Below are 27,292 nucleotides of genomic sequence, written 5' to 3'. Positions count from 1 at the left end.
ATTTAGTCGGCCATTGGCCACCTGGGGAATTAGTGTCTACATTGTATTTCTGTGATGGTGAGGCAGGGGACAAGTATGATTCAATACAATTATTTTAAATTTGTTTCTTCCCTGATAGGTTTTTTCACTTGCCTCTAAAAGAATGGGCATACACTGTTTCTTCTGTAGTACAGCTTGTGTATTTTTGCATGTAAATTCTAAAAGATTTATTGAGGCAGAAATTCCAATTTTTTCCCACTTGGATTAGAGCAAAGCTATATGTATAGTTTTAAATGGACCTATGTCTTGGAATTTTGCAGATATTTTGAAGCTGTGCAGTTGAGCTCTCAGCAGCGCATTCATGTAGACCTTTTTGACTTGGAAAGTGGAGAATATCTTTGCCCTCTTTGCAAGTCTCTGTGCAATACTGTGATCCCCATTATTCCTTTGCAACCTCAAAAGATGAACAGGTATATTTTAAGTTTTGGTGAATTTTTTTTAATTGTCTTTAATCTTTTCATTTGTTCCTGTTTTTGTTAGATTAACTAGTTTCTTCCTTGCTAAAGTAATAATAATTTTCCATTTTATAACTTATATTCTACATTAAACATTTTAAAAAGCTTCACTTTTTGGTATTTTAGAGAACAGAATATTAATGTACTCAAAAGTATGTTTTATGTATACTTTCCAACAACCATTAAAGCAATAGGCCTTTGATCTCTATCTTGGCATTCACTGAAGAAGGAATAAGATGTAAAGAAGATTCATTCCTTCCATATAGTGTTGTTTTACCAGCATTAGAGTTGCTGTTTGGAGTTTGGTTTCTCTAAAGATCTTTGTTGGGATTTTTTTATTCTGTTGTTCTTAAGATCCAAATGCTGTAGGTTTAGAGAAATGGACAAAATGTCAGCTATTAAAAGTAAAGAAAATACTAGATTCATTATATACCTTTAGATAGTTTTGAACTTTTAGGCTAAGTGTTTCAGCTCTTATATTCTGAACATTTGTAAAAGAAATTTAATAGCAAATTCATAAGTTTTTTAAACGACAAATAGAAATTTTAATTGTTTTTGTATTCTTACTGTTCTATATGATGATAGTACTATTTATTATTATAATTTCAGTTTCTTTCAAACTCAATGAATTTGTAATGATATACCTAAGTTTTGCTAAAGAAAATGGTTTTGTTAATAAAAATACTTAATGTGTTCCTTTTTTTTTTTTTAAAGATTTATTTATTTTTATACAAGAACTGGGGTACAGACCAGATGCGCGGGAGGGTGAGAGGATTCACCAGAGACAGAGCGGGGAACAGAACAGGCAGACTGATGAAATACACTGCTAAGGGGAGCAGCGGGCAAGACAGGAGAGATCTGCTGCGCCATGTGGGATTCTCACCGGCCGGCCAGGATCGAACCCGTGCTGCAGAGGCTGCAGGCAGCTTCACAGTGCGGCGCTCAACTGCCTGCGCCACCAGGGAGGCCCTACTTAACATGTTCTGTTTAAAAAAGAAAAGTTAAAAGGTGATAAGTTTGGCAAGCAGGGTTAATAAGTAGTTGCTCTCAGTCCGCTATTTCATATCATCAGGAAATTTAATTTGGAAATTGTTTCTGTTTTGCCATTGGAACATAGAATTTCATCTTTTTAAGAAAAACATTACATCAGAAAAAGTTATCTCTCATTTTTTGAGTAATAATATTTTCTAGGGCCTTGATGGTAATAGGGGTTAAGAAGTCTCAGTACTTTCACCACTGTGGCCTGTGTTCAACCCCCAGCCAGGGAGTTAACCCACATGGCACAGCAGACCTCTTCTCTCTTACCTTGCAGTGTATTTCAGTGAATCCACATGTTCTGCTCCTCATTCCTATCTCTGGTGAATCCTCTCACCCCTCTGCACCTCTGGCCTACACCCCAGTTCTTCTATGCATAAATAAATATTTTTTAAAAATATGTTCTAGGCATTCAAGCACAGGCAATAGCTTCTGAGGCCGGAACACAATTGTCATGTTTGACTCATAGCTAAAAGGCAACATACTTGGAATGGAGCATGCAGAGAACTGGATAACAAAAGGACTAATAAAATTAGTTCTAAAATTAGAAGTTAGAATTTTATTTTATGTGTGATGAGAAATCACTGCAGTGTTTTGAATGGGGGAATGGTATGGTCTGATTTACATTTTCAAAGATCTTTCTGGCTCCTGTATAATGACTATATAAATAATGAAATGCCATTGTGGAAACAGGAAGAACAGTTTTTTTAAGTAGCCTAGGTGAGGGAAGATGTAAGTTGTCCATAGGGTAGTAATGGTAGCGGTAAAAAGAAATGATAAATTTGAGATATATTTAGAAGGTAAAATCTGATAGATTAGAATGGGTAATCATGGATGACACTTAGTTTTTTACCAGCAACTAGAATGGTGCTTCCATTTACTGACATTTGTTGCTTCTAAGTTTTAGGTATGTGGTAGTATCTAATTTCTTGTACTTTTAAAATTTTGCCTCCCTCCAAAACTACATTTTAGACATACATATTTCTATGACCTAGCAAGTTAATCTGGAGGAATATGACATTTATATACAGTCATTTATCCAGAAAAAAACTGCAGCTTTTCTGTTTGACTTGGTGCTGATGGCTTTAATAAATTTTAAATATCATTTTACAGTGAGAATGCTGAAGCTCTTGCTCAATTTTTGACCCTGGCACGATGGATACAGACCGTTCTGGCCAGAATAACAGGTTATAATATGAAACATGCTAAAGGTTTGCTTGGAATTATTTTTTTCCTTTTAATTTATTTATTTTCTTACATCATTATTCATTTTTGTACAATATTTGATCTCTCCTCAGATTTAGTCCCCATAGTTCTCCCACCACAATAGCAGCTGTGAACATCATGATAGTCCCTTGTGTTCTTCCCTCCCATGTCTTGACCCCCTTCTCCAGCCTTTCCCCTGCTGAATGCCTCAAATCTGTGGTCAGCTTGAACCTTTTTTTTTTTTTAAAGATTTATTTATTTATTTATTTATTTATACAAGCACTGGGTACAGTCAGAAGCGTGGGAGGGTGAGAGAATTCACCAGAGCCAGAGCGGGGAGCAGAGCAGGCAGAAGGACCGAAGTACACTGCTGAGGGGAGCAGCGGGCGGCAGGAGAGGTCTGCGCGCCATGTGGGACCCTCCTCCGGTGGCCAGGGAGCAGCCGGGGATCGAACCGGCGCTGCAGAGTCTGCGGGCAGCTTCGCAACCCAGCGCTCAACCGCTGCGCCACCGGGGAGGCCCTAACCTTTTTTTTTTTTTTAATTGCAATATTTGTATATTTGGCATTGAAATGCCAAAGAAGAAAAAGGATAATATAGGGGGGGAAAAAAAAAAAAAACTTGAAGGAAAAAATGGTCGGGAAGTCCCTATAAATAAGATTAATAAGTTTAAGATTTCAGTGAACCTCAAACAGATAAAGTTAATGAAAACCACATCCAGCAGATAGATCATACCCCAACTGCTAAAAAGCAAAAATGAAGGAAAAAAATCTTGAAAGCAACCAGAAATAAACAACTCATTGCATGTAGGGGAACTACAGTTGTAACTTGATGAAGAAGTGGAGCCACAAATACATTTACTATTCACCCAAGGCCTTAGCAACATTAAGTGGCAGAGCTACAGTTTAGATGGCTCCAGATCTTGTTCACTTGTGTAGATGCCTTCCTAATAGAATACTAGTCATTAAAAATCAAAATATAGGAACGTTTCTATAAGGATCATATATGACTTCAAAAAACTAGAAAAGTGTGTGTCAGGATAAACTCATGATTTTTCTTTTCTTTTTTTTTTTCCTTTTAATTTATAAGGAGAAAATCCAACAAATCCAGCATTTAATCAAGGAATGGGTGATGCAGCTTTTGAGTTCCAGTCTCTCCTGAATTTAGGACTTCAGTCTTCGTGAGTATCTAGATAATTAAGATAAGTTTATGAGTGACTGAAAATGATAGTAGAGAACAGTCCTTCGTCCCTGCTTTATTTGTAAAATTGTTTCTTTATCCCATTTTTACTTATTTCTTTGTCTTCTTTGTCTTTTATTTTTATTAATTATGTTAAGTGGTTTGAAACAATAGATTAATGTATATTTAGGTGAACACTTCTATAGCTAATTTTTTTACCAATAAAAATGGCATGTGTAAATAGTCTAGTCCAGCCTACAAGACAGCAGAATTTAAGAAATATCAGTTAAAGTTACATCTTACTTGCTCTGTAACTTCTAAAAAGTCTCAAGTCACACTTCGTCTCCTAGATACATTTTTCTTTTTTGGTGAAATTGAGACATTGACTTCCTAGTTTATCTTGTAAGGTTTTTGGAAAGATATTTATGTGAAGACACTGAAAAATATACCTATATATCCTAGCTATATAGATATAGGTATATAGATACACACATTTTTATATGTATACCTATATATTCTAGATATATAGATATGAGAGAGAGGTAATGCCTCCCATTAAAATCTGGAAAACTGTACTTTTATTTTTCATTTTAGTAGGCAGTCAATCCAGTTAGGCTCAACAAGTTCTGTTTTATAAATATATATTTTATAGATATAATGTCATATTTCATATATGTATGTTACATATATTTAAGTATAAAACTCAAGTCAGGTGTTAGTATTTAATGAACATTATCTGCAGTACATTTTTCTAGTTGTGATCCTTATTTATATTATATCTGGAGTACATTTTTCTAGTAGTATCCCATTGCTAATATTTGTTACTACAAATGGAAGTTCAAGAAAATGAGAAATTGTCACTCCAAGTACATGGTATTATCATATACATACACCTTTGTCAACACAAAAGTATTTCCTATTCCCATTTCCAGATACTAAACCTTATCAGAACAGATCTGTTTCCTCTGACTTTTATTCATTCTCTGTCCAGTCCCTTACTTTGGACCTGGACCTTTTCTGCTGTGATCATTTACTATATATTTATGGGAAGGGAAGTCGTATAGACCATTTCCGTTTTGTAAGAGATATGTTTCTACCTATAGGGGATATAATTCTGCTTTTTCCCATTTTTTCCTAATGAATAAATCTTCAGAGACTCTAATCTCTAATTTAACAAAGAACAGTTTGTGTTGCCGAAGGAGTGAAATTATTGCTTCTGTACCTAATTGGAGTTCTCAGTTCTTTACTAAATCACTGTATAAATTTTCCTTGTTTTCTTTTTAGGATAAAATATTCTAATAGCATCAAGGAAATGGTTGTACTCTTTGCCACAACAATTTATAGAATTGGACTGAAAGTGCCTCCTGATGAAATGGATACTCGAGTTCCCATGATGACCTGGAGCACATGTGCTTTCACCATCCAGGCAATTGGTAAAGCCTATAAAGGAACTGGTTTGGGGGTTTCACAGAAACAGAATTAATATTGATTAACCATAAATTACTCATTTTTTTCCCTCATGACCCAAAATAGTCTATCTTGTTTGAGGACTATTAATATCTTATTAGATTAGATGGCATGATGTAGTTTGGTTGAGAATCTTTTATATTGATTTTTTTTTTTTTATAGAGGCGTGTTTTATTTATTTATTTGTTTGTTTGTTTGTTTGTTTATACAAGCACTGGGTACAGTCAGAAGTGCGGGAGGGTGTGAGAATTCACCAGAGCCAGAACGGGGAGCAGAGCAGGCAGAAGGACTGAAGTACACTGTTGAGGGGAACAGTGGGCGACAGGAGAGGTCTGCGCGCCATGTGGGACCCTCCTCCAGTGGCCGGGGAGCAGCCGGGGATCGAACCGGCGCTGCAGAGGCCGCGGGCAGCCTCGCAACCCAGCGCTCAACCGCTGCGCCACTGGGGAGGCCCTATATTGATTTCTTTTAACTATAGTAATCACCAAATGCAACATATGCTAAAAATATTTGAAAGGGACACTTTGAAGCAAGCTATATTCAAAAGTGGCAAGTTTCTCACACTAGAAGTTCAAGGAAAAAAGGCAAAGGAATTTAATTAGAGTAACTCAGAAATATCCAGTTATTTCTATTGATCTTATACTTTGAGAGAAGAAGATAAGAAACCTTAGTCACCTGAAAAGGGAAAGGAAAACTAAGCTGACCAAGAGAGTCATATTAGCAGGCAGAAACTAACCAGCTCTGAAGGGACCCCTATTGTCAAATTTCTGTCATCCTGAAAGTTTCCTAAAGAAAATTGTAGCAATCAAATAAACAAGATGTATACCTTAAATTTATAGTGTCATATGTCGGTAAAGCTATTGGGGTGGGATGAGAGAAAGCATAGCAGTAAATAGTTTAGATTTTTAAATTAGCATGAAATACAGTACTATGTGAAAAAGAATAAGATCTGTATTTCTTTTATATCTTCTTTGCCCAAGCCAGTTTCAGTCTCCCTTTTGAAAATATATTTTGGTAGTTGTTTTTAATGGAGTCTTCCATTATCTTAATCTAAATATATGTAACAGGACAATATTCCATAATTTGAATTAGTAACATGAATCCATTTATTTTACACAGCCTTCCTGCATACCCACATCAATCTCTGTGAACAGATTTTAGAAGTTACTTCAAAATCTATTTCACATACACACACACACACAAATCTGTCACACTGAAATTATGGGGAAAAGATAATATACAGGTTTATATTCACTGTGATTAAATAGGAAATAGAAAAAATTAAGTTTAAATAGAATCTGGATATTGATAAGAAATGTGAGGCATTTTTGGAATCAAGATCTAATAAGTCTCCTCAGATTTTTATATTTTCCTACCTTTAGGAAGATACACCTTAGAATTAGGAATTTATGTTTAGACTTTAAATATAAAAAAGGTCACACTTTGCCAAAAAAGAAGTGAGAAAAATCACCAAAGAATAGGGAGGAATCTTCATATGTGATTCTGTAACCTAGTAATTAGATTTTGCTTGACATTGTTTGTTATATTATGTTGTTTACTGCAGTGCTTAGTTTAGTGTACTTAATTCTTGGTGCATAGGCAACTAACTTACCTTATAACCTATGGATATGGAAAGGGTTATATAGGATGTGTTGTTATAATTAGGAGCAACAGTTCAAGAATCAAAATAAGAAGGTCTTTTATTATTATGTATTTAAAGATAGAGGAAAAAAGGAACTATGTCTTCCACATAGATATGTGAAAATATGTCTGCTGCTAAAATATGTCTGCTGCTAAGGATCAGTGAAAATTAACAGTCAGTTCCCTTGCTGATGCAGTGGAATTTATTTCTGAAACCGTGGTTTTTGATATTTTCAATTTCATCTTCTCTTCGAAATATAGCCTGATTCTTATTTTTTATAATACCTTTAAAAGCAATAAAGTTACTTAAACTTGCCTATGTATTATTTTTAAAGTAAAATAGGTTGTAACTATATATGAACTTTTTTATGTTTTGCATAAAAGAGATACTAAAAGGAAGAAAAATTAATAGAATGCTGTTTATCCCAAGTTTTTTTAAATAGATTATTGCAGGGGCTTTATTATTTATAGTAACAATTTATAAGTGACCTACATTTGCTTCTATAATACTCTGTCACTCAAAAATTTAGAAATTTTGGTATAGACTTAAACATAAAACTTGAAAGAAGTACAAATCATCTGGTCAAAAGTACAATTAGTTAGAGATCATCTAATAGAAACATCTAAAAAAAACTATAGCCATATTCAGGAATTACAATTTTTGCTTTTCTTACTCTTTGAGAAAACCTCTTGGGAGATGAAGGAAAACCTCTGTTTGGAGCACTTCAAAATAGACAGGTATGTATATTCCAATCAGATATGTACAACTCAACGTATGATTTCTTTGAAGGAGTCCACAGTTACTTTATCATTTAAAAATATCTTTATTCACTCCTTTTTTTGGAAATATCAGAATTCTCGAATAAAAAATAGAGACCTACTTCAGTTTCCTAACATTGTGTACTTTACAGAGTTTACTTAATCTCAGAGTGGTTAACTATAATTCACAGAAAGATTTCAGAGATTTGTTTACTTCATCCCTCCTGTGATGCTAAATCAGAAAACTGATGTCTCTTAAAATTTTCCTTATCATTAATTTATCTAAAGCAATGATAAGATAAATCATCGTGCTGAATTTAAGAGTAAAACTAACCATGGTTCTTTAATGGGCAGATCCTGACACTAGTAGACTATAATCCTGCTTCAGGCCTAAACCTCATAATGTAGATGACCCTGAAAAACAGTGCTCAGTAGCCCAGTGACATTGAAGGAGCAACGAAGGGTCTCCTAGACCACCCCTTTTCTTATCATTTTCCTGACAGCTGGGCCTTGGAGCTCACATTGTGGTTTTCTGCCATCATTTCGGAATTTCTATAAATTCATATATTTTTATGGACCGCAATAGAATAAGTTAAGCCAGACATTTAAGAAATTAACTTAGGAAAATGAGTACTTAAATGAGAATTGAAATGATTATAACTTAATGCCTCTTTGTTATAGGAAACTAAAATTTGGTGGGGTCATAAAACTTTTGGTAGAAGTATTAAGAATATTGTATTTTATTTGTAAGACTACTAGGTATATAAGAAGTCTGCACCTAATTCTTACAGAAGATTGTTTACAGTGAATGACATAGATCTATCATCTTCCCTTTTTATCTTTCCATTTCTTCTAATTTAGCATAATGGTCTGAAAGCATTAATGCAGTTTGCAGTTGCACAGAGGATTACCTGTCCTCAGGTCCTGATACGGAAACATCTGATCCGTCTCCTATCAGGTAGAATTTTTGCTGAATTATTATGTTATTGTCATTTATATGGTTTTTGGTTTTTTTTGCATATCTGACAGTATATTTCATTAGGGAACTGCATACTGCACTAATTTTGAATTCTCACTATAACAGCCTTTGAAAAGAAAAAAAAAAAAAATTAGAACAAAGCACTTTACTGTGCCCGTAATACCTACAGTCTTATTTTAAATACTAATATTTTTAAATGTTTTCAACTTGCCTCCCTTATACTCACCTAGGGACTTTACTGAACCTATATCTAGAGCCACTAACATCCCTGTATCCCAGTCTGATTAGACAAAAGGAGCAATTCTATGGGTAATTTAAAAATGTTAATTTTGCTATTGAGTCAAAGTGATGTAGAATTATAGAAATGCTAAGTGTTGTAATTCAGAATGCAGACCCATGTATATACCCTTTTCTTTGAGAGACAGGCTATAATAGCTCATTTTCTTAAATTCTGGCAAACTAGAACTTTTCTAAGCCCATGTAGTATTTCTCTATTAATTTTAAAAAGAATTAAAGATTATTCAATAGTAGAATAACTTTTCTCTCAGTTTGCTTATCTGCATTTCCATTTGGACAGTTGATGTCTACTATTGGACTCCTCTCTACCTGCACAGTCAGGGTTTTAAAAGACTGTTTATAAGTATTTGTTTATAAGTTCAGAATGTCACAGGAGGGAGGTTCCAGCTTGCACTTCCCATGTCTATTTCTGCCAACTAAGAGTCAGTCACTCAGTCTTTTTTAAGATTTAAAGCCAGGCATAGTTTTCTTCTAGTTGTTCTAGCTGATATTTTCCAAAAAAAAATTGACCAACTTCTTTACCTAGAAAGTCTGTTTAGACAAGCAGCTTTCATCCTTGTTTATCCCCTTCAGCTTCTTAAGGAGCTTTTTTTTTTTACCAACTTTCTGTTCACCCTGATGATGTGGGAATTCCACACCTCCACCCAAGGCTGCTGTTCAAGTTTAGCTTCTGTTCATGCTTAGCTTCTATATTTTCAAATAAAATTGAAGCTATCTCCCAGATTAACTTCATGTTATTGGGAATTTAATATTGATGCTGTTCTCCTAGCAACATACTTTATTTTTCCCTTACTGGTCAATTGTACAGGCCCAGGACTTTGTACATGTTACATGTGCCTGTTTTGTTCCTTACTTTAAAGTTTATCCTATTTGCATATTGCTGTTTTGATTTTGTTTTTTAATCTTTTGCTATCTTTATCATTTTAGTCATAATTTGAATGCCTTGTTTTATTAGCAATTCCTAATAATCTCCCTACTTTTGTATACATTGCACATTATGGGATTTGTGTAATAAGCACTGAACAGAAACTATGACATCATCAAAGATGGGAGAGACAAATAATACTGCAAAATCTCTAAAGTAACTAACAAAATTGATGTGCTTTTGCTCTATAATACAGCTTTGTGTTTCACTGTATAAAGGTTTGTCATGTGAGCATTTATTAATGGGAGCAACTTTATTTGCAAGATGTTAGGACAGTAAATTATATAACAAGGTATATGATAGGGCCCCTGCCATTGTTAGGCTTGTGACTGAATTAAAGAAGCAGAACCTATAAAAACACACATACAGTAGCACAGTATGATAGATACTCCAAGAATTGAGACATGGAAGAGATCCAAAGGGTAGGATGTGAATTGCACCTTCAAGAAAGGTTACATCAGGGAAAGTTGAGAGGAACAAAAAGAGCTTTCGAAGCACAAGGTACATTTTGAACAGAGATTGAGGAGGTAGGAAATTGTGTGCTAAGTTCAAATGTCACATTTTGTAGGAGTAGCGGTACCTATACATAGAGAAGTATGAAGTTGTTTTGATAAAAACAAAAGGCTTTAAGTGCTCCAGTGAGAAGTTTGAATTTTATTCTTTAGGAATTTGGGGGGCAATAGTATTCAGTGGTTAATTTGATACTGTATGTCAAATTAATGTATGGGTCAGATTGGAGAAAGGAAAAATTATACCTCTCTACTATCATCTTTGTTTATCTGTGTATAGTAGCAGAAATAGGGAAAGAATTCAGATGGTATTCACTGGGGCAAGATTTTGAACTAAAATGAGTAGCACAATGATTGTGAGAAAGAGAGAACTCTACAATAGAGAGCTGTTATGTGTGAAAGATGACAAATACATTTTAATGTGTTATTTTTCAGTAGCTATAAGATATACAATGCTCACTGCTAATTATGTGTTAGGTACTATTATATAATAGGATCTTTTTATACAATCTTATTTCTTCTACCCATCACCCTTCAAGGAAATGATCATTATCCACACTTATAGATGAGAAGACTGAGGCACAGAGAAATGATAGGATATGACCAGGTCATAAACTAGTAAGAAGCAGACCAGTTTTTGCACCCATGTGTGACCATAAAGCCCATATTAACCCCACTCTATCACAGAGATTTTGCTGAGGTGTTTTAGTGTAAAAGGAAGGACTTAATGATAGATGAAATGAAAATATGAATATCAAAATTAACTTTTGATTTCATATGAATTTTTAAATAAATATATTCAACAGCCAGAAAGAAAAATAATTTTCAACTGCTTATAAAACAAAAATTGATAATAGAGTATTCCACTGGCTGAAAAGTTAAATGGAATTCAGGACAAAGAATTAGCAGTGGTGTTTTGTTTTATATTTTTAGGTTAACTAGCCATTAAGAGTTATTAAAATGTTCTGAGAGCAAAACAATTTGTAACACTCAAGAAAAAAGAAAACAGGTATGTAGTGTATGGACATGTTAAGTGATACATCAGAAATATTGCTGAAAATTTTTAATATGAGGAAGTAAAATAGTAAGTGACTTGAAAGGACACCAGCTGCTTAATGACAGAGCTTTAAGATTACTTTGATTTGTTTTATAAAGTCAATATTATTAGCATTTATTGAATGGTTTCTATATACCATGCTTAGGATAAATGTTAAATGTACATAATGAGCCTCTCAACATTCCTGGATACACTATAGACTTAAATAAGTTAAATCACTTGTCCATGACAGTGACAGCCATCGCTAGAACCCATTTCAGACTTGATTCCAAAGTCCACACTTTCAACTTTTTTGTTTTTTTAAAGATTTATTTATTTATGCATACAAGAACTGGGGTACAGGCCAGCGGTGTGGAGGGTAAGAGGATTCACCAGAGATAGAGTGAGGAACAGAACAGGCAGACTGAAAAACACTGCTGAGGCCAGCAGCGGGCAAGACAGAAAAGGTCTGCTGCGCAGTGTGGGCTGCTCCCTGGCTGTCCGGGGATCGAACTCATGCTGCAGTGGCTGTGGATTACTTCATAGGCTGTGTCTTAACCCCTTGTTCCACCAGGGAGGCTCCCACACTGTCAACTTTTATGCTTTTTATTTACAATCTTGGATCTGGGATTAAGAAGCTTACCAAATCTGAAAAGGGCGTTCTATCCCTTGTTTAAAAAACAAAACAAAACAGTTTTATTGAAATATTAATTCTCTCATTTTCATATATACACAGCCCTTACTGTTGTTTTGCATTCCTGATTTCCCTTTTCATGATTTCTGAATCAGTCTCTAAAGACTGATCAAATTAAAAAGTATTCACTTTGGAGCTTCTGTAATTTTTTTCGGGAGGCACATCTCCATCCTCATCTCACCTACACTGCTTTGCATGTTCTCCCTGCTCCTCTCCCCAAATTTGTTCACGTATTTCATATAACACTGAACATTAAAAAGTATAGTTAATATAAAATAGTGGGAGGGAACATTGTATAAAAGTTACTTTTTTTAATTGTAGTAATACTGGTTTACAACACTATGATTCAGAGGTGCAGGATCAGACCCTTCCAATGTGTTACCACAACCCCCAAGGCAGCCGTTGTCCTCCCTCATAGCCCATTGGATACCCTCCAGTCTCACTTTTCTGCTCACTCAGATTGAACAGTCTCTATTTCAGTTACCCTAATTTATTTATGTTTTTCTCCTAAAGACATTCTAGGAGACTTTTCTCACTTGAACTTATCTTTACATAAGATTTCTATATCTTAAAGGTATAAGATACTGGCTTACCAATTTCTGTATTTTATAACCATTACATTTTTGTTATAGAAGTTTGTAGCTTGCTTTAAATTTAACTACATGGCTATCTTCCTGAGTGAATTATATATTGCATTTATTTTTTTTTTTAGTTGTTCTTCCTAACCTAAAATCAGAAGATACACCTTGCCTTCTATCTGTAGATCTATTTCATGTATTGGTAAGTGTTCAATAAAAAAAAAATTTAAGTCCCTCAAGTTTATAAATTGATGTTATCCTCATTCAAATTCATAGTCTTTGTTAAAATTTATAATTAAACAGATTATTGGTGTTCCAACTATGTTCCAACCCTTTTGTCCATTCTGTTTTGAAGTAGGTATGCATTTGACTGGCACTATCAAAATTACTTTAAAAATGAAACCAATTTTACTTTTAATAAACCTTGTCCTGGTTAATTATGTTTAGCTGGTGTCTGTACTAGTAAACTTGCCCAGTAATATATTATGCTTCCTAGTGCGGTGCTTAACCCCTTGCACCACAAGGGAGGCCCCCTGTTCTTTTTTTTTCCTAAGATTTATTTATTTATGCATACAAAAACTGGGGTACAGGCCAGAGGTGTGGGGGAGTGAAAGGATTCAACAGAGACAGAGTGGGGAACAGAACAGGCAGACGTACTGAAATACACTGCTGAGGGGAGCAACAGGTGAGTCAGGAGAGGTCTGCTGCGCCATGTGGGTATCCCCTGGTTGGGTATCGAACTTGTGCTGCAGTGGCTGCGGATTGATGGTATGAGCTAGCTTTGGTGATAAGGACCAGAGTATGGACACATCAAAGCTTTTCCCAAACACATATATTATGGATGGCAACTGTTTTATGAGTTTCTTGAAGAGTTTTTTCCAAACAAATTCTCTAGAGAGAACAGTGGTAAGGTTGGGAACATGGAGTATGTGGCTGTGGGGTTAGCCGTTATTCATTATTCAGGCCTCTGTCCAGTAGTTGTCAACACTGACTTTTGAAATCTCTTGGGGAATTTTGAAAAGAATGCTGATCACTGGGCCTTACCCACAGATATTCTGATTTGGTTGGTGTGGGGTTGTATTAGTGTTATTTTATTATTAGTCTTTTTATTAGTGCTATATTAACAACTGTCCAAGTGATTTTAACTTTGAATCTTCTGAACTAACTACAGGGTTGTGAGACCACTATCTAGAACTACAATAAGTAGACCCAGCAAAGGGATAATCTGTTTAATTATGATATTTGTCCTCCATTAATGGTATATTTTTTAAGATGGTCTGTTGAATAATTAGGAGAAATACTGTGGTAACAAACAAGTACTATAGTTACAAACAAAAAACCTACATACACAATGCAGCTTTTATTGTTCTTTGCATTTAGTTATGGCAAAATTTGTGTTGGTAATTGTTATAACCCAAGTTGATATCCATTTTCTTTCACAGGTAGGTACTGTGTTAGCATTTCCATCCTTGTATTCGCAAGACAATGTTGAGCTGCAGGCTTCATCGGATAGTTCTTCGTATAACCACCTTTATCTCTTCCATTTGATCACTATGGCCCACATACTTCAGATACTTCTAACCATAGATACAGGTAAGTTCCCATTGATTGGTTTTTTTTTTTTTTTTTTTTTTTTTTAAGATTTATTTATTTATTTATACAAGCAGTGGGTATAGTCAGAATTGCGGGAGGGTGAGAGAATTCACCAGAGCCAGAGCGGGGAAGAGAACAGGCAGACTGACAAAGAAATACACTGCTGAGGGGAGCAGCGGGCGGCAGGAGAGGTCTGCGCACCATGTGGGACCCTCCCTGGCGGCCGGGGATCGAACCGGCGCTGCAGAGGCTGCAGGCAGCTCTGCAGCCCAGCGCTCAACCACTGCGCCACCAGGGGAGGCCCTTCCCATTGATTGTTAACTGGTTAAACAGGTGGGAGAGTTCTGAAAGGGATAATTAGCTAAACCATTTGAATCTCTAGCAAACTTGTGGCTAGTCTCCCACTAAATGTGGAAACCATTTGAACCTGTTTTTCCTACTTAGGCACCTTTCCCAGTCTCAATGCTGGGGTTTAGTCTCTGCAAGGTTTGTCCCTCCCTGAATACTTTCAACCTTTTAATAAACCTGTCTGTGAAACTGTTCTTAATTCTTCCAACTACAATGACAATACTTCATTGATCTTATGGCATTTATCATAAGGTTTCTTGTTTTATCGTTATATCTTATTGTTCTATCCTTTCTCCCTTTTCCTCCATTCCCACTGTAAATTTCTTGACTAGTGAACTCAAGTTTCAAAATCTTCCTTAATAAGCTTCAAATATCTGGCAACTTTCGTTATAGCCAGAAAATAAACATTAAATATTTTTTGAACAAATGTTCATCTGAGGGTGAATAGATGAGTAATATAACATTATAGAATTGTTATAAATTTTATTTTATACTGTTCTTTTTGTTTGTTTGTTTTAAAAGATTTATTTATTTATACATACAAGAGCTGGGGAATAGGCCAGAGGTGTGGGGAGTGAGATGATTCACCAGAGAAAGAGTGGGGAAAGAGAACAGGCAGGCAGACTGAAATACACTGCTGAGGGGAGCAGTGGGCGAGACAGGAGAGGTCTGCTACGCCATGTGGGTTGTTCCCTTGCTGGCCGGGGATCGAACTCATGCTTCAGAGGTTGCTGATTGCTTCATAGTGTGGTGCTTAACCCCTTGCACCACCAGGGAGGCCCCCATTCTTTTTTTTTTTAAGATTTATTTATTTATGCATACAAGAACTGGGTTACAGGCCAGAGGTGTGGGGGAGTGAAAGGATTCACCAGAGACAGTGTGGGGAACAGAACAGGCAGATGTACTGAAATACACTGCTGAGGGGAGCAACAGGTGAGTCAGGAGAGGTCTGCTGCGCCATGTGGGTATCCCCTGGTTGGGGATCGAACACGTGCTGCAGTGGCTGCGGATAGCTTCATAGGTTGTGTCTTAACCCCGTGTGCCACCGGGGAGTCCCTATACTCTGTTTTTTGTTTTTTTTAATCTTTTTTTTTTTAATCTTTTTTTTTTTTTTTGAGGTTTATTTATTTATACAAGAACCAGGGTACAGGCCAGATGTGCGGGAGGGTGAGAGGATTCACCAGTGACAGAGCGGGGAACAGAACAGGCAGACTGATGAAATACACTGCTGGAGGAGCAGATGGTGAGACAGGAGAGGTCTGCTTCGCCATGTGGGATTCTCGCCCAGCTGGCCATGATCGAACCCGTGCTGCAGAGGCTGCGGACAGCTTCACAGTGCAGCGCTCAACCACCTGCACCACCAGGGAGGCCCTATACTCTGTTCTTAATAGCAAGTGAAGTCTGGTTCTGGGTATCAGTGATAAATAAGGGCTCCTGAAAGCTCATAAAATGTAGAGGACAGGTAATTTAAAATATTATCTAGCAAAACATTATCTAGTAAAATTATATACACATTTACCTTTGATCCATCAACCTCCTTCTAGTTCTATCCCAAAAATGTACTGACAAAAATATGAAAGGATACAAGTACAAGATTCTTCGTTGTGGCATTATTTAGAATAGCAGAAATTGTTTGAGCACCTGATGGTATTCCCTGTAATGAAATGTTATACAGGTATAAAGAGGAATGGACAAGATCTAATAAAGAAGTGGTCTCTAAGATATATTAAGTTAGGGCCTCCATGGCGGCGCAGCAGGTTGAGCGCTGCGCTGTGAAGCTGTCCGCAGCCTCTACAGTGCGGGTTCAATTCCTTCCCAGCCGGCCAAGGAGAAACCCACGTGGCGTGGCAGACTTCTTCTACCTCTCCCGCTGCTCTCCTCAATAGTGTCTTTGGTCCTTCTGCCTGTTCTGCTCCCCACTCTCTCTGGTGAATTCTATCACCCTCTTGCACCTCTGACCTGTACCCCAGTTCTTGTATAAATAAAGAAATCTCAAAAAAAACTGATATATTAATTTAAAATAGATTATAGAATAATAGTTATGCAATACCTTTTGTGTAGGTTATTTTATGTATATATTTTATATGCACTTTTTTTTTTTTAAGATTTATTTATACAAGCACTGTATAAATAAGCGCGGGAGGGTGAGAGAATTCACCAGAGCCAGCGTGGAGAGTAGAACAGGCAGACTGACAAAGAAATACACTGCTGAGGGGAGCAGCGGGTGGCAGGAGAGGTCTGAGCGCCATGTGGGACCCTCGCCCGGTGACCAGGGATCGAACTGGTGTTGCAGAGGCTACGGGCAGCTTCGCAACCCAGCGCTTAACTGCTGCGCCAACAGGGAGCCCCTGTGCACATATATTCTTACATACATTCATGTTTGCTTCCACTTTTTGTAAGTAAAACACTGGAAGTACAAAGCAAAAGGTAAAAAGGACAGGGCCTCCCTGGTGGCGCAGTGGTTGAGTGCTGGGCTGCAAAGCTGCCTGCAGCCTCTGCAGCGCTGGTTCGATCCCCCGGCCACCGGGTGAGGGTCCCACATGGCGCAACAGACCTCTCCTGCCACCCGCTGTTCCCCTCAGCAGTGTATTTCGTCAGTTTGCCTGTTCTGTTCCCCGCTCTGGCTCTGGTGAATTCTCTTACTCTCCCACGCTTCTGACTGTACCCAGTGCTTGCATAAATAAATAAATATATCTTAAAAAAAAAAAAAAAGGTCAAAAGGACAGCAATTTGAGCAAAGACTCCTGTGAATCTCTTTTTTAATGCAGTTTTGATTTTAGATCCTTATATTTTACCTAACTAAAAAAAGAGAAACATACTTTAAAAAATTGAAAACAGCAAATGAGCCTACCTGTAACAAATATATTGAGAAAATAATTGCTCAAATGACTTTGTTATACAGCATTTCAACTGTATTTTCCTAATAGAGGATATATTGTGACTACAAAAGAACTACCAAGAAAATCTTAAACTGAACACATTATTAGTGGTACTAGTGGTAACTAGTACTGTTATATTGAAATTATTTTAGTTAATTTTGGGGATAAACTATGTAAGGGATTCTGTTAATGTCGTTGGCTACAAAGATTTTCAGTACAAGAAGGAATAAATGTAAGAATAAATTCAGAAAAATAAAGTAAAAATCCAATAATATCTTAAAATCCCATCAGGTTTTTCTGAATACATTAACATATATATTCTAGAATTTATATGGAGAGGTAGAAGACCAGAATAGCCAACTCACATATAAAGAACAGAGTCAAGCAACTGAAACTACCCAGCTTTAAAGTTCTCTGTAAAGTTATAGGAATCTAGACAAAGTATTGGTGAAAGCATAGAAAAATGGAATAGAATAAAAAACCACCAAATAAACACATGTAAATATTGGAAGGAGCAAAGATAATATAGTGGAACAAAGATAGTCTTTTCAACAAATGGTGTTGAATTAACCAAACCTACAGTATATAGACAAAACTTTACACCCTTCATAAAAATTAACTAAAAATGTATTGTAGACCTAAATATAAAACATAAAACTATAAAGCTCTCAGAAAAAACACATAGAATAAAACCTAAATGGGTATGTGATGACTTTTTAGATAGAACACCAAAGGCACAATCCATGAAAGAAATATTTGGTGAGCTGGACTTCATTAAGTTAAAAACTTCTGCTCCACAACAGACAATGTCAAGAGAATGAGAAGACAAATCAGAGATAGTATTTGCAAAAGACACACCTGATAAAGGATTATTATTGAAAATATACAAAGAAAATGAACAACCTGGTATTAAACAAACAAAAGACCTGCACAGACACCACACCAAGAAAGATATGCAGCCAGCAAGTAATCATATGAAAAAATGTGTCATTAGGAAATTTGCAAATTATAGTTAAAATGAGATGCCAACATGGATGGAGCTGGAGGGGATTATGCTCAGTGAAATAAGCAGGAAGGAAAAAGAAAAATATCAGATGGTTTCACTTATAGGAGGAATATAGGGGAACCAAATCAGGGGGAAAAATAATAAAAAGTCAAAACTAGCAGGTAGCTATAAATCAGAGACATTCTGCAGGGGAGCGGAGGAGGGAGATGGATTAAAACAAGGCAGGCCCCCTATGTTTACAGCAGCACTATTTACAATAGCTAAGCTATGGAAACAACGCAGATGCCCAAAAATAGTTGACTGGATCAGAAGATGTGGAACATATACACAATGGAATATTACTCAACAATCAAAAAAGATAAACACAAGCAGTTTGCAGCAACATGGATGGAGCTAGAAGGGATCATGCTCAGTGAAATAAGTCAGAAAGAAAAAGAAAAATACCAGATGGTCTCACTCATACCAGGAATTTAGAAAACCTAAATAAGGGACCAGGAAAAAGACTAATTAATACAAAGTAAAAATCAAAATCTACAAGCAACTATAAACCAGAGACACACTGGGGGGGGGCAGGGAGAGGAAGGATTAGGGTCAAAATAAGGGGGGGGGGGTGCAATTGTATGGGGAATATAGCCAAAATGAAAATGCATACATTGGGCAAAAATGAAAAATGATGTAAGAATTGTATAAAATAAAATATTTTTAAAAAAAACAGGCGGCAGGAAGAGCACAAGGCACTATGGTGATGGTTCACGGATGACTTGGTGGTGGAAATTTTACAGGAGAGGAGAAATCAAACACTACAAAAATGAACTATGATGTAAAATATATATATATATATATATATATATATATATATATATATATATATAAAATAAAGCTACAATGAGATATACCCCGTCTATTAGAATGGCCAAAATCTAAAACATTAACAATAGGAATTTTAATTCTTTGCTGACAAGAATGAATTCCACTACATCCTGAAACATAGTTTGGCGGATTTTTTTGCTTTTTAACTCAACATACTGCTACCATACAATCGAGCAATAGCAGTCCTTGTCATTTACTCAACTGAACCAAAAACCTATGTCCATACAAAAAATACACATGCAAGTTTATAGAAGCTTTATTCATAATTGCCAAAACTTGGAAGCAACTAAGATATCCTTTAATGAGTGAATGGATAAATAAACTGTGTTACATCCAAACACTAATATGCCTCAGTGCTGGGAAAAAAAATAACAAACTATCAAGCAATTAAAAGACATAGAGGAATCTTAAATGCATATTACTGAGTCAAGGAAGTCAATCTGAAAAGACTACATACTGTATGATCCCAACTGTATGACAGCCTTGAAAAGGTAAAACTGGAGATGTTACAAAAATCAGTGATTGCCAGGGGGGCCTCCCCTGGTGGCACAGTGGTTGAGCACTGGGCTGCGAAGCTGCCCGCAGCCTCTGCAGCACCGGTTCTATCATCGACTGCCGGCCAGGGTCCCACATGGCGCGCACTGCACGCCCACTGCTTCCCTCAGCAGTGTATTTCGTCAGTCTGCCTGTTCTGTACCCCGCTCTGGCTCTGGTGAATCCTCTCACCCTCCCGCGCTTCTGACTGTACCCAGTGCTTGTATAAATAAATAAATAAATCTTTAAAAAAAATTAAAAAAAAAAATCAGTGATCGCCAGAGGTTAGGGGAGAAATGGAGAAACAGGAGTGATATTTAGGGCAGTGAAATTACTTAGCATGATACTATAATAGTGGATACATGTCATTATACATTTGTCAAAACCCACAGATAATACAAGACCAAGGTTGAATCCTAATATAAATAATGGACTTTGTGTAATAATAATATGTCATTGTAGTTTTATCAAATATATCACTCGGGTACGGGAGAGATTGTGGGTGTGTGGGAGCAGTAGGTATATGGGAACTCTGCTTTCTGCTCAGTTTAGCTATGAATTTGAAAATGCTTTAAAAATAAAGTTAATTTTTAAAAATCTTGTTACATGGATGTGTCTTTTGTCAAAACTCACCAAATGATGTATTTGATTTTTGTGCATCTCATTGCATCTGAAATTTACCTCAAACAAAAAAAAAAAACATATTGAATTCTTTAAATTGGAATGATTTAAATATCAATATGAACTCATGATATATTTTCCTCTTTATTAAATAAGTATTTATTTTCTCAAGACATCTTATTTGAAAAGGAAATGAGCAGTATTCATCCAAGGGTAAAAGACTTATGATAATTCTAATTGTGGCCTTTCAGATGAATTAATGTAAAAACAAAGCACTTTTATTTTTTTTTTTTTTTTTTTTTTTAATAATAAATTTTATTGTTGTATTCCCCATACAATTGCAGCCCCCCCATTCTGACCCCAATCCCTCCCCTCCCGCCCCCACCCCCCTAAAAGTGTCTCTGGTTCATACTTTTTTGTTGATTTTGATTTTCACTTTCTTATAGTTATTCGTTTTCCTGGTCCCTTATTTAAGTTTTCTAGATTCCTGCTATGAGTGAGACCATCCGGTATTTTTCTTTTTCTTTCTGGCTTATTTCGCTGAGCATGATCCCTTCCAGCGCCATCCATGTTGCTGCAAATTGCATGTGTTTATCTTTTTTGAATGCTGAGTAATATTCCATGGTATATATGGACCACATCTTCTTGATCCAGTCATCTATTTTTGGGCATTTGGGTTGTTTCCAAAGCTTAGCTATTGTAAACAGTGCTGCTATAAACATAGGGGTGCAGGTGTTCTTTGGAATTGATGTTTCTGTGTCCTTTGGGTAAATACCTAGGAGTGGAATTGCTGGATCATATGGAAGCTCTATGTTTAGTAGGTCCAGAAATCTCCACACAGCTCTCCACAGTGGTTGGACCAGTTTGCACTCCCACCAACAGTGTAGAAGAGTTCCTTTTTCTCCACACCCTCGCCAGCATTTGTTGTTGCTAGTTTTTTTAATATGTGCCATTCTGACTGGTGTAAGATGGTATCTCATGGTAGTTTTGATTTGCATTTCCCTGATGGCAAGTGATGTTGAACATTTTTTCATATGCCTGTTGGCCATTTGCATTTCCTCTTGAGAGAAGTTTCTTTTTAGCTCTTCTGCCCATTTTTTGACTGGATTATTTTCTTTGTTGTTGTTGAGTCTCATCAGCTCTTTGCAGATTTTTGTGATCAGTCCTTTATCATTAGTGTTGGGTGCAAAAATGTTCTCCCAGTTGGTGGGGTTTCTCTTTGTTTTTGTTATTGTCTCTTTTGCTGTGCAGAAGCTCTTTAATTTGATGTAGTCCCAGCTGTTTATCTTTGCCTTCACTATCACTGCTTTGGGTGATGTGTTTGTAAAGATGTCTTTGATGTGCAAATCACGTAGTGTTTCGCCTATATTTCCTTCTATATATTTTATGGTTTCAGGTCTTATGTCTAGTTCTTTAATCCATTTTGAGTTGATTTTTGTGTATGGTGTGAGGTAGTGGTCAAGCTTCATTCTTTTGCATGTAGCGACCCAGTTTTCCCAGCACCATTTATTGAACAAACTTTCTTTGCTCCAATGCATAGTCTTTGCTCCTTTGTCAAAGATTAGTTGACCATAAATCTGTGGGTTTATTTCTGGATTTTCTATTCGATTCCATTGGTCTGTATGTCTGTTCTTGTTCCAATACCATGCAGTTTTGATGATTATGGCTTAAAACAAAGCACTTTTAAATGCTTTTGTAAAATTGAGAGCACTATTCAGGTATGCTGTACCATCTCTCATAGCAGACTGCATGTAGGCATTTTCATTTCCATTTTAATGTAATAAAACTCAAATTTGAGAACTTAAGTGGCTTACCCAGATCTTAACCTAAGTGGGAGAGTTAGTTGCCACAAAGTTTAGGATGATTCTCCTTAAGGATAGATTAGCGGAGGGAAATGATGCCACAAACTTTCTGTGTGTCTGTTTGCTTGAGCATGAAGCAGGACAGCAACATACTTCCTTTTTTAGGGCTGAATTTCTAAGACAAGTGATGTGGAACAAGTAGATGATCTCTGTTTACCTAGTCATATTATAAGGAGATAAATTTTTAGCATGTATGTATGTTTCACAAGTCTGAAATTCTGCCTGTTGGTTTCTCCAACTTATATACTGATAAAGTTTACCTAACAGTTGTATATTTAGAATCAATTATTTATCTTTCAGAATTTCTTTTTCAGGGCTCCCCCTTGCTCAGGTTCAAGAAGAGAGTGAAGAGGCTCGTTCTGCATCTTCTTTCTTGGCAGAAATTTCTCAGTATACAAGTGGGTGAGTCCAGTAGTTCAGACTATTTCAGTGTTGTTTTAATAATTCCACATCTTTGTTCGCTTGTTTGGCAGTATAACTTTTGAACTACTTTAGTTCCAGTTTTAAAAAATCAGTAAGGGCATTTGGAATAATAGCTACTTATTTCTAAGACTGAAACAAGTTTTGATACACCATTACTTTTGTAAACTGTTCTACAAAAAAAAAAATCGGTAAAATGGGATAAAATTTTAACAAATGGCTGCATTTATAATTTAAATATATAAAATATGTTGTCCTTTTAAAGCAACTCATAGTTGATGCATTTAGCTAATTACAGGTTTTTTAAGAATTATGAGTAATATGTGAAATATATTGGCAATTTTGTGATTCACAAATCACAATAGAATTCCTTTGCTGAATTTCACCTGCTATCAGATATACCTTTTTATTTTCATATTCATGAATTTTTTTTTTTTGGTATAGCTACTGAGTATGTATGTTTACAACTGTATTTATTTATAAGATTCTTGAGCTGTGTTAGGTTTATAGAAAAATTGAAGAGAAAGTACAAAAAGTTCCCATTCACTCTTCTACCAACAATTTGTCCTGTTAACTTCTTTCATTAGTACAGTACATTTGTTAAAGCTGGTAAATGAATACTGACACATTGCTGTTAACTGAAGTTCATATTCAGTGTTCACTCTGTGTTATACTACTACAGTATTGTGATATATTTCACTGTTCTACAAATCACCAGTTTTAAAATAGAAATCAAGAAAGAATTTTTTTAGCTAACTTTGCTGCTTTAATTATTTTTTAATATACCTATATGTTATAAACATAATAAATACAAATATAAATGTATTCCACATTTCTTTATGAGGATTTTAATCTCAAAACAAAAAAATCAGGCTTTAACAAGCTTTAAATTTTATGAAGAATAAACTTCTTTTTAAAGAGTCAAATTTCTTTACATTAGTTTTCTATATGTGAAATTAACGATATTGGATAATTGTACCTCAGTTTTTTAACAAATTGAAAGATTTGTAGTTTTCTTTAGGAAATTATTAGGACATTTAAAGACTGACGTTATAGCAAGTTAAATATTTTGTTTTAAATCTTTAAAAATTTAACGGCTAAAAAATACTGGAGTGCTTAGCTATATTTTTGAAAAACAGTGTGTTTGAAATCTAAGTTTTTAGTCTCATCGGTATTCTGTTCTATTCTGGAATTATTGTCTCTTAGTTGCATTGAGTGTGGTATTCCTGGCTGGTATTTGTGGGTCTCCTTGAAGAATGGCATCATCCCTTACCTTCGCTGTGCTGCATTGTTTTTCCACTATTTATTGGGAGTAACTCCACCTGAAGAACTGTTTACTAGTAAGTAGAAAAATGAAATCACAGAGCAGCAAATGACAGACTTTTTTCCTTAACTTCAACCTTAAGAATAGATGGTAGGGCCTCCCTGGTGGCACAGCGGTTGAGCGCTGGGTTGCGAAGCTGCCCACAGCCTCTCAGCCTCTGCAGCACCGGTTCTATCCTCGGCTGCTCCCCGGCCACCGGAGGAGGGTCCCACATGGCGCGCAGAACTCTCCTGCCGCCCACTGCTCCCCTCAGCAGTGTACTTCGGTCCTTCTGCCTGCTCTGCTCCTCACTCTGGCTCCGGTGAATTCTCTCACCCTCCCGCGCTTCTGACTGTACCCAGTGCTTGTATAAATAAATAAATAAATCTTTAAAAAAAAAAAAAAAGATGGTGATGGGCCTCCCTGGTGGAGCAAGGGGTTAAGACACAACCTATGAAGCTGTCCGCAGCCACTGTAGCATGAGTTCAATCCCCAGCTAGGGAACTACCCACATGGTGCAGCAGACCTCTCCTGACTCGCCCGCTGCTCCCCTCAGCAATATATTTAAGTCAGTCTGCCTGTTCTGCTCCCCACTCTGTCTTTTGTGAATCCTGTCACCCATCACACCTCTGGCCTGTACTCCAGATCTTGTATGCATAAATAAATAAATCTTTAAAAAATAAAAGAATACAAGGCGATAGCTGGCAAATCAGGTTCTCCATTTCCCACCTCTTACATCAGTGTTCACTCCAAACATGTATGCCTCTACCCAGGTGTAGGTTAAAGATCAAGCCAAGAACCAGATTTGCCTCATAATCTGGAAAACCTACTCACAGCACTTATCCATGTATAATTTATGTGCTTGAGCTAAAAAAATGCCAGCACAAAGAATGTAACTGATAGGATATGCAAGAAATTAGAAAAAGTGGTTCTCTTAGGGAAGAGAATTGTTTGGCTTAGAAAGAAAAATTGATTACATACTCTGTTGTTTGAATTTTGAACATATATTAAAAAATTAAAATGTTTCTGGGAAAGACCTGTTGCTGTGAACCAAGTCCATGTGTATTTGAGTAAGAGTCTTGTTCTCATTTACTTGCCTTAAATCTAGATTAAAATAAAGAAGACTTACTTGTAGCTCTGTATGTATAAAAATCAGAGCATTTCTGATTTTGAAGAGTCACCAAAATTGCTCAGAGATTTTTCCTTTTGTTCTTTGAAATTAAACTGATAAGGGCAACTTTATCAACTTCTTTATCTGGAACTCAATTCAATAGAGTTTATTGGATCTCATAGTTGCCAGTACAGATCTGTTATTTGCATTAAAAGAAAAGAATGTATTAATTTATCTGGTCAGTGCTGTAACAGGCAATGAATAAAGTCCTTTCTTTTATTGGGAGGCAAACAAATATAAGCCAACATATAAACACATTTAATGTCAAATGGTGATACATTTGCTACAAAGAAAAATAAAGCAGGTCTTGGCAATAGATAGTGGGTAATTCTTTTAGATAGTTGGAAGGTTTGTGGTTTGTTTGTTTGTTTTTAAAGATTTATTTATTTATTTATACAAGCATTGGGTACAGTCAGAAGCGCGGGAGGGTGAGAGAATTCACCAGAGCCAGAGCGGGAACAGAACAGGCAGACTGACGAAGAAATACACTGCTGAGGGGAGCAGCGGGTGGCAGGAGAGGTTTGCACACCATGTGGGATCCTCACCTGGTGGCTGGGGATCGAACCGGGCTGCAGAGGCTGCAGGCAGCTTCACAACCGAGCGCTCAACCGCTGTGCCACTGGGGAGGCCCTGTTGTTGTTTTTTTACATTTTAAAAGGACAGGTTTATTAGGAAAAGGAGAAAGAAAAAGAGGGGCATTTGCAGAGTCACAGGTAAGCAGGAGAGCTGCTGCTGCTGCTTTGCAAAGGGAAAAGGTTTGTGAAAAGAAACACCTGAATAGTCACAGGTGGGCAGGAGAGCTCAGCCATGGAAGGTTTTTATGTGAGGAGACATTGAGCAAAACAACATTGAGAAAATAAATGGGGCTCTTTTCCCTTTCGTGGCCAGCACTGAAAATGCCAGTAGTCAAACGAAGTTTAATCCTTTGTTTGAATTTTAATGGGAGCAAGAACCATATGAAGCATTTCAGTACATTTTCCCACATTCACAGGAAGATTTTGTCTACCTCTGTTTCCAAAGAGCTGAGACTGAAGTATAGTCCATGCCCATCTGAAAGTATGATGAAGTTGTTTGTGTGAGGACACTATAAAGGGCAGCAAATTGGCAAGGTAGTCCAAGTTCATAGGAAGAAATAATGTCATCTCCACTGAAAGCGTGCAGTAGGAGAGGAGAATGGCACAGCTGTCTGTCCATATGGGCATTCACCCAGCAAGGTGGTTTATCAATACACTAAAACTGGACAAAGACTCTTAAAAAAAAGATCCCCAAGTGCAAAGCCAAATATCGCCAAATAGGAAAGGAAAAGAACAATATAAGGAAGAAATCATTGAGAAGGTACAAGAATAAAGTAATCTTATCTATAACCTTCATTAAAAACTGTTAAAGAAATGGAGGGATGTGTAGTTAGTTATCTCTGACTAGGAGAGGGAATGGAATAGGGAGAGAAGGGGAGAACAGCTAGAGCAATATCCACCTGCACCCCGCTTATCCAACCAACCCATGACTAATTTAGATAAAAGGCAGTGTTGATGGAGATAAGTGTGGTGTCCCCAATCTGTGGGCCACACTTCCCATAGAGCACAGGTCAGACCTGGATTTTCTCAGTAAAGTCCAGATGTGACTAAAGAGTGCACTTCAGATTTGGGCCCAGCCTGGTACCAGGATTCTGGAGTCAGCTTTCAGCACCCCCACTACACACAAACAACTCAAGCCACCCCTGTACATAGAGATGAAGTACATCATGAGTATCAGGGTGTTTTACCTGCTCAAGTCACTGAGCCCTGCACAAGGGCTCTTTCAACCCCCAAGATTAGAAGTTTGGAAGGATGGCTTCAAACAGTGGGATGTACCATACTCCTTGGGTATGGAAGCCATGCTAAACACAGT

General features: G+C 36.6%; 1 protein-coding gene and 1 long non-coding RNA gene across 6 annotated transcripts in view; one reads left to right on the top strand and one right to left on the bottom strand.

Annotated features, from left to right (window-relative positions):
• Window positions 1-27,292, bottom strand: part of LOC119238541 (uncharacterized) — a 105,975-nt gene that overhangs the window by 41,807 nt on the left and 36,876 nt on the right. The window contains exon 3 of one of the 5 annotated variants that reach the window (XR_008554008.1): window positions 1,443-1,477. The exons of 3 other annotated variants lie outside the window; for them this stretch is intronic. This is a non-coding gene — a long non-coding RNA (uncharacterized LOC119238541). Of the gene's footprint in view, window positions 1-1,442; window positions 1,478-25,237; window positions 25,542-27,292 lie in introns of those variants that run through there. One more of the 5 variants, XR_008554011.1, reaches the window with a different exon arrangement.
• The window catches only part of UBR1 (ubiquitin protein ligase E3 component n-recognin 1), a 116,911-nt gene that overhangs the window by 72,348 nt on the left and 17,271 nt on the right, over window positions 1-27,292 (top strand). Inside the window, exons 32-41 of the mRNA XM_037502318.2 lie at window positions 300-449; window positions 2,643-2,740; window positions 3,824-3,914; window positions 5,198-5,346; window positions 7,704-7,759; window positions 8,642-8,738; window positions 12,933-13,000; window positions 14,241-14,391; window positions 22,826-22,913; window positions 24,138-24,271. Coding sequence (XP_037358215.1) covers window positions 300-449; window positions 2,643-2,740; window positions 3,824-3,914; window positions 5,198-5,346; window positions 7,704-7,759; window positions 8,642-8,738; window positions 12,933-13,000; window positions 14,241-14,391; window positions 22,826-22,913; window positions 24,138-24,271 — 1,082 coding nt within the window. The remainder of the gene's footprint in view (window positions 1-299; window positions 450-2,642; window positions 2,741-3,823; window positions 3,915-5,197; window positions 5,347-7,703; window positions 7,760-8,641; window positions 8,739-12,932; window positions 13,001-14,240; window positions 14,392-22,825; window positions 22,914-24,137; window positions 24,272-27,292) is intronic.

The sequence above is a fragment of the Talpa occidentalis genome, unplaced genomic scaffold, assembly GCF_014898055.3.
Source record: "Talpa occidentalis isolate TD23 unplaced genomic scaffold, MPIMG_talOcc4v2.1 talOcc4.11, whole genome shotgun sequence".
NCBI classification, from domain to species: domain Eukaryota; kingdom Metazoa; phylum Chordata; class Mammalia; order Eulipotyphla; family Talpidae; genus Talpa; species Talpa occidentalis.
Note: the sequence above shows the minus strand (reverse complement) of the source record. Positions and strands in the feature narration are given on the sequence as shown.